We start from the raw sequence: 11,771 nt of genomic DNA, 5'->3' as shown, positions 1-11,771 counted from the left end.
CCTTCTGGCCACACCTCTCCGGATAAAATACATCTCATGGGTGTGATCAGTATAAAGAGAAACTCAAAACTGTGGTGGGAATATGGCTAGCAATAAGATTTTGGGGTTTTTTCAGTTGTAATGATTCCCGGTATTGACGTGACCTGTAAGGTGTTTTAAGTAGTTCAGCCATTTAGCCAACTGAAACCAAATGGAAACATAAAGTATGGCATCAATGTGGGATTCCAGTTTCCAGTTATAAACAAGGCAAAATTCTGTTCTGAATCCTGAATGCAAACATAGACTATTCCACTTGAACCAAACAGGAAAAACTGTCACTGAGTGCCCCTTCTTATGATAAAGATGACCTGTGTGACAATCCCCATTTCCCCCCACAACCCCCTCCCCCAGCTTTTTTTATTCTCCCTCTCTCTCTCCGTATCATTTCCTTAGGGACAAGTTCGGATATATGTCTTGGATTGCACACAGAGAAATAGCTAGATGTCTGATTAGGGGGTTCACACTTGTTGAAGTCCTATTCATTCTGCCGTAACACAAATGAAGCTCTTAATGCATTATAAAACAGAGTATCCAAACCAAGACTGGGTATAGACCTTACTAAAAGAGGCTTACTTAGAAAAATAAATGCCATGTTTGGGTACCTAAATGACACATCTTTTAGAAGAGGAATCACATACAATGGGCCACTTTAAATAATGTTACAGCCCATGTTTCTCTGCTACAACAGAATTAAACCACTTCATATCAGTGAGCATAAATTGCTGCAACGAAGAAGAGAATCTGGAGCGCATTGTTTTAGTTCTGCCTGGTACCAGAATGTAAGGGGGGGCAGGTACCTATGCTTCTGTTTTACAGAGCATGTTTCTGCCATAGAAAACAGTTTAGGATTGCTAATTACTGCTGCAGTTAAAAAACCCATAAGCTTCACTTGAAACTCATTGATTGAAGTGGCAGTTGTAAGGTTTGGTTTTTTTCAGCTAACTATCAATTCTTACAAGTAGCATTTCTTCAGAGATGCTGGATTCTTACTGATCATGGAGATGTCTTGAATTACACTGTATTTACTGACTTTTTTCCTTATTAACTAATGTTGCAATTGAATTTTTGTTTTGTTTTGTATTTCTGATCTGTTTAGCTGAGTTTGGGGATTATGATCCTGATGAACACCCAGAGAATTACATCAGCGACTTTAAGATTTTTCCCAAGCAGACACAAAAGCTCGAGAAGAAAATAGCTGAAATGCATAAAAATGATTTCAGGTAATTTTTAATGCCATTTGGTACAGAGACATCTAAGAAAAACGTTTTATCTGTTTGCAAACAGCATGTGTTAAGCTAGGAGGGTTTGTTCCTTGAGTTATAATATTTCTGCTGTCTAATATGCTTTATTTGAAAATGGGGTTTCAGCTTAGTGAGTTTTCTTTTCCTGTTAACCTTCATTAATCACAGCTGATTCCTGCATGTGTGCCAGTAATTTAGACTGCATTTTCTTGAAATGTAGGTCTGTTTAGTGGGAGCGGCTCACATCATGAGCGCCGCTGTGCTTGATGGGTGGAATAACAACTTTCATTTAGGGCTCACACTTATGTCTTTTGCTGTTAAATTTCTGTTTGTAGTGCAATTATAAAGTTCTTCATAGATACTTACTGGACTGAAATGGTAAACAAGTTATTTTATCTGTAGGTTGTTAACATAGTGGTGAAGTGCACAGAAATGCATTTAAATAACTTCTTTGGAAAACTAAGGAGGTGAGATTCAGAACTCGTCATGCTCTTTTTCTGTCCTAAACTTTTAATGGTGTGGCAAAGGGGAACGAGGAATGATTAATCCATCTTTTGGTTTCAAAAGTTGAGTGTGTCCCTGTTTCAGAAGAGTGGCAGCAGTGCGTTGTGCAACTGTTCCCTCTTCAGGATTGTCCGCGAACGACACGCACAATCCTGATGGTAGCTTCCTTGGTCGTTTCACTTGGCTGGCGAGAGTCTTCGGAAAACTTGGGGAGGATGTGAAGAAAATCAGATGAAAGCAAACTATTAATTACATATGGTAGAAAGACAATTTTTACTCAGAGATTACAAGGTTTCTTGCACTTGCCTAAACCCCCTATGTTTTGTTTTCATGTTGTGAGACATGTAAATGCTTTGTTCAAGTATAGGAACAATATTTATACAAAAATTAGGTTGTGAGACACCAAATTTCGGGGGGGGGGGGAGGAGAAAACAAAAAATTCCTTTTCAGAGAAGTTAAAACTTAAAACACTTTTAAACACTCTTTTTTCTTTTTTTTTCCTTTTTTTTTTTTTTTTAATGGGGAAGCCTGTCAAATATGTTGTTCAAAGTGCAACGTTCATGACAGTAACTTTTCAGTGTTAATGTCTTCTTTTTTTCCCTCTCCTGAAATCTATACGCTTTGTTTACATTCCTTTCAGTGAAACAAAGTTTTAAATGGCACAACTACATTTAATAATAATTTAATATACTTTGTGTATTCTAGTTTAAATTAAATTCAGATGGAAAAACCTAACCACTCAGCTCATATTTACAAAGTTAAACACTACTACTCTTACTATATGCAGATCTGCAGTGCAATTCAGTTTTCCTGTTAAGTGTACATTATCTACTAATCTTCATTTATATTGTTGCACACAATTTTTTTCATGTGGCCTGCCTCTTCACTTCATGGGCTTATATATACTCAGCACGTGAGGATGTCCCCCGAATTTCTTCAGTAGCCTTGGTGAGGGACACTATTCATTATTGCCTTTTCGAAACCAGATGGTATCAACCTGACTTCTTTTGCCTGTGGATCTGTTGATTCCTGCAAAGATTTCCAGGAGGTGTTTGACATGTAACTATAATTTATAGCAGAACTCTCCTCATATATCCCACATATGAATATGTTCTTTAATTCTCTTTCTATTCTAGATTTTGCCAATTTGTACGTTATGGATGTTAGGCTCGGTGGCTTATTGCTCCTTGCAGCCCTGAGGAACTGTTTTCTTTCTTCTCTGTTTTCTTTCTCTTATGTCAGCATCTGGTGCATTTTACCTATTTGTCTGGTTATAAGGACGATTTCAGAGACGTCTGGATAGCTACTGTCCAGTGATTTTCCACTGTAGCTCTGTCTTCACAAAATTGATCATCCTATTACATTTTTAACATCAGACATTCACGAGTCACACAGAAATGTTACATTTGTCCAGATATTTAATTCCATGGATCTCTATTCTAGGAGTACAAATTAATAAAACATATCTGTCATATAATGAAATATATATAGAGAGGTCCAGTGCTAGACAATCAGATTTCCTTATCTAGCTGGAAAAAGATGATTTGAAAAAATACAGGCTTCTGTCTGGTATTGATCAGCACATCTGTTTCACTGCATTCAGCAAGAATTTTCTGATAAGAATTAATACTTTGCTGCCCAATGAGTAAGTGCTGTAAAAGGTTCCCCTGGCCTTTTTTTACCTGAGTGACATTTGAGCTGAGAGCTAACATGTGAGGGGAGCAGAAGAGACTGAGAGCCATTTTAATCCAGCTACCATGCCGCTACCTGCAGAAGAGTTACTTCTGAGTTTCAGCACTACAAGTGAGTGTGGTTCTTCGTTTTTTTCACACATGTAAATAAACAAAGACCATGGCATCTCTCTCCTGCAGCATGCTCCCATACAACCAAAGCCCTGTGGCTTGGGAGGGGCCAGTTCTCCACTGAATCCTGTCTTGGCATCCTCGAGGCCTGTTCGCTGGGCACAGGTTTTCTTCTGTCCTACAGCATGATGGAAGAAATGGCCTTATGGAAGGTGCATGAAGACAGTGAGGGGAATGTCTTGGAAGCAGCAGGGTACAGCTGACAGTGACAGTGACTCATTTGTGCCATTTAAGAGCCTTGTTATTATTAATTAAAACAGATGTATAACATGGTGTCCCTACTTCTTACCCTGTGTGGCTGTGAGAATGTCACTGGATTTTAGCAAAATGTGACTTTTCATGTGACTTTCCAGTGCACCTAATTGCAAAAACACAGATGTGACAGACAGAAATGCATGCCAGCTTTGTTGCGCTGTGATTAGTTGTCTTGTGAATTTTAATTAATTGTTCTTCCATCGTTGAAAAGGGAGAGGTATAGGAATAATTTCACTGAACCTTACCAGTGGTGGGGTAAACACCTGCCTGTTTTCATCACAACACATACTCCCATTTTCCTGTCATTCTAAGTAAGTCCCCTTTGAAACACAGCATACTGCTCCAGGCAAATGCCCTTAAAACTTAAAATCTTAGAATCTGTGAAGATGCTGTAGGAACTGATGAGCCTTGGATGCTTGTTCTTAAAAGAATTCAAAATTAATTTGAATGTTACATTTTTGGTTGTGATTACAACAGAGCGTAGCTACTGAAGCAATAGCTACTTGTGTTTCTGTTTCCCTGCCACTCTTAACAGGTTGGAAAAGATTTGGACCATACATATTCTATGAGAGTATTCTGGAACACTTAACCTACCCAGGTTGTTCATTTGAATATCCCTTATCCCTTTCAGTGTAGATGTGTGCAAGTAAGGTGGCATTGTAAATCACACCAGTTAAATGATCCAGTTTAAAAAAACCTTATTTTCCTTTATTTGACTTCCTCACAAAGTTACCTGGAACCACATGTTCAGTTCTCACCTATTTTGACAATATTAAAGATATTTAATACACTGCACTGTGCTCAGTGTATAAAGCCATAGTTCATTTTTATTTCTGGTGACCAGAAGGCCCCATCTTAACAAAAATATTGTGAAGAATTCTGTATAGTTTTGAGGAAAACTAAACCAAAACTGAACCATCAAAGGACGTTAAGCAGAATCTTGAAATCATCTAGGTAGAGGAGAGGAAAGCTGAGTGAAAGGTTAATTCTTCACGCATAACAGCAGGGATTACTAGTATTACTGGGTTTTTATGCAAAAGATCACTCAGGTGATTTTAATAATCCCTTTGGGATTTGAGGTTTTGCTATGGCTATTATTAACACATCAAGAGTTTGCTCCTTTCACATGTTCCCAACACAGTTGTACTTTTTCCATGGCAGAATTAGTACTGTTTGTTTGTTTGGGCAACCTGCATTAGTATATGGCCCGGTTTTGCTTCTAGCTATTGCTCTTGGATTTTGTGGGCTCCATTTATGAAAGAATGGACTCTGTATGTACATACACACCTGTGTCAGTACTAATTCCAAATCAGCTTCTGGGTTGTTACAACTATGTGATTTAAGACAGCCAAATAAAACATTAGATTGTTCTAGTGTAGTCACATTCCTTTGTCCCTTTTCCAAGACAAAAATTACTTCCCATGAATTTTTATCAAATCTTATGTCCTGTAACAGAACACTTGTTGCTCTGATAAAATTCCCTAGCTTTTAAAAGATACCTGTCATCCAGAGCTCCCTGAGGCCAGACATATGAAGATACATAGACTTCCGAGGAGAAGACCCACATGAATCCCTATTAAGGGAGTTTATATTTGTAGGAGTCATGGATTTTTCCCTTTTTTTCTTTTTTTGAAAGAACTCAGTAGTCAAAAATAAAGATTTTTTTTTTGTATCCCGCCTGAAAACTGAAGATCCATTTTTACTTATTTCTGATATGAAATACTATCTATATGAAAGTGTTACGTAAACAGCCACTAACTTATCTGAAATCCCTAACAAAAATTAACTTTTACCAGTAAATAACAGAATTACGGGACCTGTTCAAATGCCTGTTTTGCAGGTTGACCTGACCTCATATGGGTAAATGCCAGTTACTTATTATTGCTTGGGGTGGCTGGTGTGGATACAGGCTCAGGAACGTTGAGTGCTACTGAATTGGCTCTCGACTCCATTGTGTGTATCAAATACTCCAGCTTTTGCAAAACTCGTGTGTGGGAGAACACCTTTTGGGAGGAGAAAATGTTTCCTCTGAGGGTGTGAAATCACTGCCAAGTCCTGCTATTAACTATCTCAAAGGCAATTTAAATTTTTAAGATAAAGATTTTCTCAAAAACCAGCATATCAAGTGAATACTTGTCTTTGATCCAAACGAATTGAGGAGTGGTTTTTATATTTGATTTGAAAGACATATAACATTTTTACCCTTTGTTGCATCCTCTACACTGTAACTACTCAGTGAGGATTTAAACATTTTTAAATTTCCTGAGCTGCTGTAAATGTCACTGTATTCCCTTCACCATACCATCAGTTACCACGGGTGCTCAGACTCTGGTGCCAGCAGGAGTACAGGATTTCTCATCTCTGCTGATCTAGCTCTGCAGGTCTTGTGCAGACACGGAGCTGTCAGTGGAGCCACTGGCAAGCATAACTACAAGTGTTACTATGAGAGTATATTCTGGAGGCTGTCCTAGAAGACTTGGCAAGGGTTGCTAGAAAATGCTTCTCTTTGTGGGTGTTAATATCATTTGATCCAAGATTAAAGCAACTTCTTACATGCTGTTGAATACATTAAAAAGTGCTAGAACTATATTTCTGAATTCTGATCCAGAATAAGGTGGATCTTGTGTTTAATTTAAGACCTTCTTACAATTAAAACTATGTATTATCTGGTTTTATGCATTTAATACTGGCAGCACACTCATCTACGCTTTATATTTAGCTTTGTGTACTACCCTAATCACATCAGTGTCTAATGGCCTTGTATACATGAAGGGACTCCAATTGGAAGTACATATAGCGTGCTCCAAAACTCACAAGTCATGTTACAGGAGGGAGAAGCCACTTTGCTGGGGACCAAGGATCTGATGAGGTTTACAGGAAGGGGAGGACAGCGTTGGAAAAGAGCAGAACTTGGGCTCCAGCAGGGATAGCTGACTTCCAGGCCTAAGGAGCCAAAACCTTTGTTGTTCTCAGCTATACAGAATATATGAAGGACTTCGGAGAACTGAGGAGGACAATGATGTGTGGTGGGAGTTCACAGGCAGATAGTGGTGACACCTGCTTTGGGGTCCCACCTATGTTACAGCCCTGGGCTGCACTGAATGTCTTCTTCCTTTCCGCCTTGGTAGCCCATGCTGGCTCATTTGCAGTTTCACAGTGTAGGCATTAAGATTTATCCATCAGGATGTATGTTGGTACATGTCACTGTAGCTTCAAAATTATCTGATTTTAATTGAGAAATCTGATATTAAAATGCCATTGTGTTTGCTATAATAGGTGAATAATTTATCTGCTTCTATTCCGCCATATTTTCCTGGTGTATTTTTTCACTTCATAATTCTTACCAGTTGTAATTTGAATGAATTAGGGAGTTGGCAGGAATGTGTATTTATTAGAATTTTGAAATTACAGATTCTCTTGGTCACCTAGTCCTGAAGAATGGTATTTGTGTTGCTTTCCTTAAAATGGTTCTTTTGAACCAATTTTTTTTTTCATAAGGAAGTGTGCTTAAAACCAATTAAAATTAAGGAACTGTACTTTTAATTCTGGTTGCACTTACTGGAAGATGATAGGATGAGATACTGCTTTGTTTGACTAGTGTTTCCATGGCATAGAGACTATTTCCAGAAGCTTTATCATGAGAAGCACCTTTACCGGAGAATGATTTTAACAGAAGATGCAGTTGTAGCAGTAATCTAGAGAAAAAAACTTCACAGACAAAACAGGTGTCCTTTCCCTCCTCCTTTCCCAAAGGTCTATCTGATAAAATGAAAGACTGAAAAGATATGTCAATATGTGTGATTTGTCTTTTAATGGGAATTACAAGTATTATTTATTAGAAAAGGTCATAGAATCATAGAATGGTTTGAATTGGGAGGGACCTTAAAGACCATCTAGTTCCAACCCCCCTGCCATGGGCAGGGACACCTTCCACTAGACCAGGTTGCTCAAAGCCTCATCCAGCCTGGCCTTGAACAATTCCAGGGATGGAGCATCCACAGCTTCTCTGGGCAACCTGTTCCAGTGCCCCTCCACCCCCTCCATGAAGAACTTCTTCCTGATATCCAATCTAAATCTACCTGTTTTCAATTTAAACTCATTACCCCTTGTCCTGCCACTACAGGCCCTTTTAAAATGTTCCTCTCCAGCATTCCTGTAGGATAATCTACTTAAATTGAAGAAGATAGCTATTTGAGCTGTAACACTGATGATTTTTTAGGTCTAAGGAAGATTTATTTAATCGCGATCCACAAAATGTGGTTGTTTTCTCTACCAATCTCTTTGTTGCCTGTCTCATGGTGAAGTTTGGATTCACATTCTGCATGTTTAGCATACTGCTGAATCCAGATGTCTGTGTGAATTTCTACAATGTAGGGATTTCTTCATGAGCTGAGAGGACCTATTTTCTCAGCCCCTCTCCTCCCCCTCCACCTCTTCTTTATTCAGAAGGTGGCTTTACAGGCTAGGTGTGTCTCGACCAGAAAGATGAATCTACTGTGGTATTAAAAACAGATAGCTCAGTAGATATCTCTGTATCATGGGAATATATTTTAAATTAATAATAGGTAAATTAAAACTGCATCTGCTCTCTAAATGCATTCTGTCTGTTGAATAGGCTTAAAGCTGTTGGCGTCACTGCATCAATTTATGAAGTAAAATTGAAATACAAATACCTAAACACAGATTTCAGAGGTACTGTCTCAGCCTGATCTCTGAAGGCACATAAGTAGTTTGAAATATTCTGGTAGAAGCAGATATGTAAGTGACACAAGTCATTACCTTGTGCAGGGTATAAAATTAAACCCATAAACATTTAATAGACTCAGTTAAAAAGTTTTATTATTGTTTTAAAGTGACTATTCAGGTTTTTCTTATCCTGGAACTCTCTTAATCCGAGAGAAAAAACAATTTTGCAGCACAAGTTAAAGCTGATATTTGAGGTTTCTGCACTTTTCCAAGTTTTGTATGTTCCAGCATCATTTCAGAAATTCGTCTTCTTGCCGGGTGATGAGGTCTCCTTTCATAAACAGACCCATTTAAAGGCTTTTCCCTCTCCTGCTGCCGGTGGCCTAGGCAGTTCTTGGGGGAACAGCACTGCTGTCTGGGCAATATGGAAAGCGTGGACTTGTTATTCTGACAAAGTGAACCACAGCCTACAATGCCATTTAATTTGCCAGTACCTTCATTTAGGGCTTTTCTTCGACATTATCACCACTGTTGTGCTATTGTCTCCAGTACAACGGAAGCACCAATAGTGGTAGCAGATTAGTGTTTGAATACCACACAGTCCTCCTCAGCACCTTCATCATGACTAAAAATCCTAACAGACAGACTGTATTTAAAAGCACCTTGACCATCTGCCGAAACCTCCTGAGCTTAAAGGAGAAGTAGAAACTACTCAAGACCTCTAGCACTGTAACTGTATAGCAATTGCAGTCTCAACCATCTGTAATAAGATTAAAGAAACAACAGCAAAAACCTCAGACGTGGTAAACAGTCCTGTGAGCGGTATATGGTGTTGCAAAATGTGTTGATTTTTTTAATGCAGAATTGTGGCTTTATTTTTTAGGTTAAAAGGAAACCCAGGTACCCCTATATGACCTATATAAGACTTGGGGTATAAAAAGGAGAATATTTCATAGATGAAGATCCTCCTTGAAATAGTCACTGTGGTCACTCCTGAGATGGCAGTGAAATATGTCCACAGTTGCAGGGCAGGGCAAAGGGTGTTTGATGGAGACTAAGCATATGCTATTTGAAGCTTTGTGGCTGATACTTTTCCCTGGTTTGCATGGAGGTGAATATGTAATGTTTCTAGAGGCCAGATCATTATGTATGTACTTATTTATTCTTTGATTAATTACGTTGAAACATGCTACAAAACATAATATCCAGAAATGAATTGTACATGGGGTATGCTCAAGTACAATATTGCTATTGTATTCTGTAACAAATAACTTTGTTTGACACAGACGTGAGGCACACCGATGGACAATAATTATGCCTGTTATTACTAATAGTATTATGTTAATAGTAGTATCTCACAACATTTTATAAGTCAGTAAGAGAATCAGAGAGGACAGGAGAAGTGACTTCACCTAGGTGATTCAGGAAGCAAGAAATAGCATTGAAAATGCTGCTTCTTTGCTGTTACTGCTATACAGTTTTCTCTGTTAAAAGGTATTAATGCTCAGTCCTGTGCTATCTCGTCCTTGCCTTCCACTATGGTTCACTACTTCAGTTTCTAACAGACACATACCTCACAGGAAAGCTATGAAGGGGAGAAAATTCTAGAGTGAATTGGTGTGGGCAGCCAGCGGAACAAGTCGATCATGGCTGTGGCACACCCTGAAAGTATTCACTCTTGAGCTTCCTGGCCTTTGAAGTGCTTCAGAGTTGGGGCTGTGTGGAGAATAAGCAGAGCTTGTACATCCTCTGGTACATATTTCTTAGGAGCTTAAAGGGAAAAGCAGAGCATGTTGCAGACTTCTCAGTAATCTGTTAAAGTCTGTTTCATTAAAATGTTATTAGGAACTTTTAAATTGACTGATTCCTAGGTTGAATCATAAATTCATTGCTAATAAGTGTGGAGCGCTAATTTCATAAGTAATCCACATTTTATGAATTGTATGATGCACAGAAACTTTTGTGTGTAATGGTTTCTTTTACTGGCCCTATTCAAAACCTTTGGCATGGTGCAGCTGGGTGCTCTAGTGGTTGCAACTTGTGGAAAGTGAATACATCCTCATTTTAATGCTGAATGCATACTGGAAAACTTGGAAAGGTGTATCAGGTCAAAAGGCGTGAATGGACTGTGGGACCTGACTTTCCTGAGAGAACTAGGTTACGAACCAATGAAGGTGCATTGTCTAAATATTCCCTGTTTCTCCCCTGTAAGGGGCGTTAGCTGAAACACTTGCGTAAGTGTGGAAACTACACATATTTGTAAGGCTGTTTGTTGCATGTAGAAAGATTAAAGGCTTTTCAACGAAGCCAATCAAAGGCATATCTGTTAAAGGCAATAATGTTAAATCGGTAACTGATAAAAAATTGACTTTTCTTTGCAGACAGGATTTGCTATAGTTACATTTTTATTTAGTAAGAAAAAGTTCATTGTTGAGTTACAGATGAAAAGCACATTATCAAGGCTTGAATATTAATCCCTTGATAAGGGATGAATGAGGGTTTTTTCATTTGATATTACCCTTGACCGTTCTGCTTTGTGATGTTCTTTTAAGGCTTTGCACAGTAGCCAGTTGATTAGCCTGTAATCTGAGAAGATTAAATTTGTCCACCCATGTCTTCTGCTTTTTTCTTTTTTCAAGTACTGCATCTTGCTCTCCTTGATGTGCACAAAGACAGCATAGTTTCAGAAGCTCTAGGTGATGAGAGCATGCCAATTGTTTTTCAATGTGTCTCTTTAAGAATCACAATTTAATTATTTTTTTTTCCTTCTGGAAATACCAAAACCCCTAAACTACATTTTTCCAAATTGTTTGTCCCTCTTTGGTCCTTTCAAAAGAGAAGACTGACTACTTTCCTTTTACCAGCAAAGGGAGGTAGGAAAAACTTCCATTTTATGATCTTACTTTTCTGTAAGACCCAATTGCTGATAAGCAATAAAACTGCCTATTTATTAGACTTTTCACTATGCCACGTAAGTTTTCTGAGTAATTTAGAGTCAATTTAGTTAATGACATCTGTCCTGTGCAGTTAGTTGGTGCATGAAACAAACTTGTTGTCTTTTTAAGACTAATTTATGGTCTTGGAGTTGTGATTAAACTTAAAGTTGTGATTTATGACTATTTAAAAGGGAGAAAAACTGTTTAGTAGAGCCTTCATGAGGTTGATTGGGAAAAATAAGCATTTT

General features: G+C 38.2%; 1 protein-coding gene across 1 annotated transcript in view; it reads left to right on the top strand.

The window, feature by feature from the left end:
- Nucleotides 1-1,135: 1,135 nt before the first annotated feature.
- LOC104507625 (FERM domain-containing protein 3-like) overlaps nucleotides 1,136-11,771 on the top strand; it is a gene marked incomplete at both ends in the record, with an annotated part of 22,860 nt that continues 12,224 nt past the window's right edge. The window contains one exon of the mRNA XM_010148967.1: nucleotides 1,136-1,259. Within this exon, the coding sequence (XP_010147269.1) occupies nucleotides 1,136-1,259 (124 nt within the window). The remainder of the gene's footprint in view (nucleotides 1,260-11,771) is intronic.

This window comes from Eurypyga helias, unplaced genomic scaffold (assembly GCF_000690775.1).
Source record: "Eurypyga helias isolate BGI_N326 unplaced genomic scaffold, ASM69077v1 scaffold16453, whole genome shotgun sequence".
NCBI lineage: Eukaryota > Metazoa > Chordata > Aves > Eurypygiformes > Eurypygidae > Eurypyga > Eurypyga helias.
Note: the sequence above shows the minus strand (reverse complement) of the source record. Positions and strands in the feature narration are given on the sequence as shown.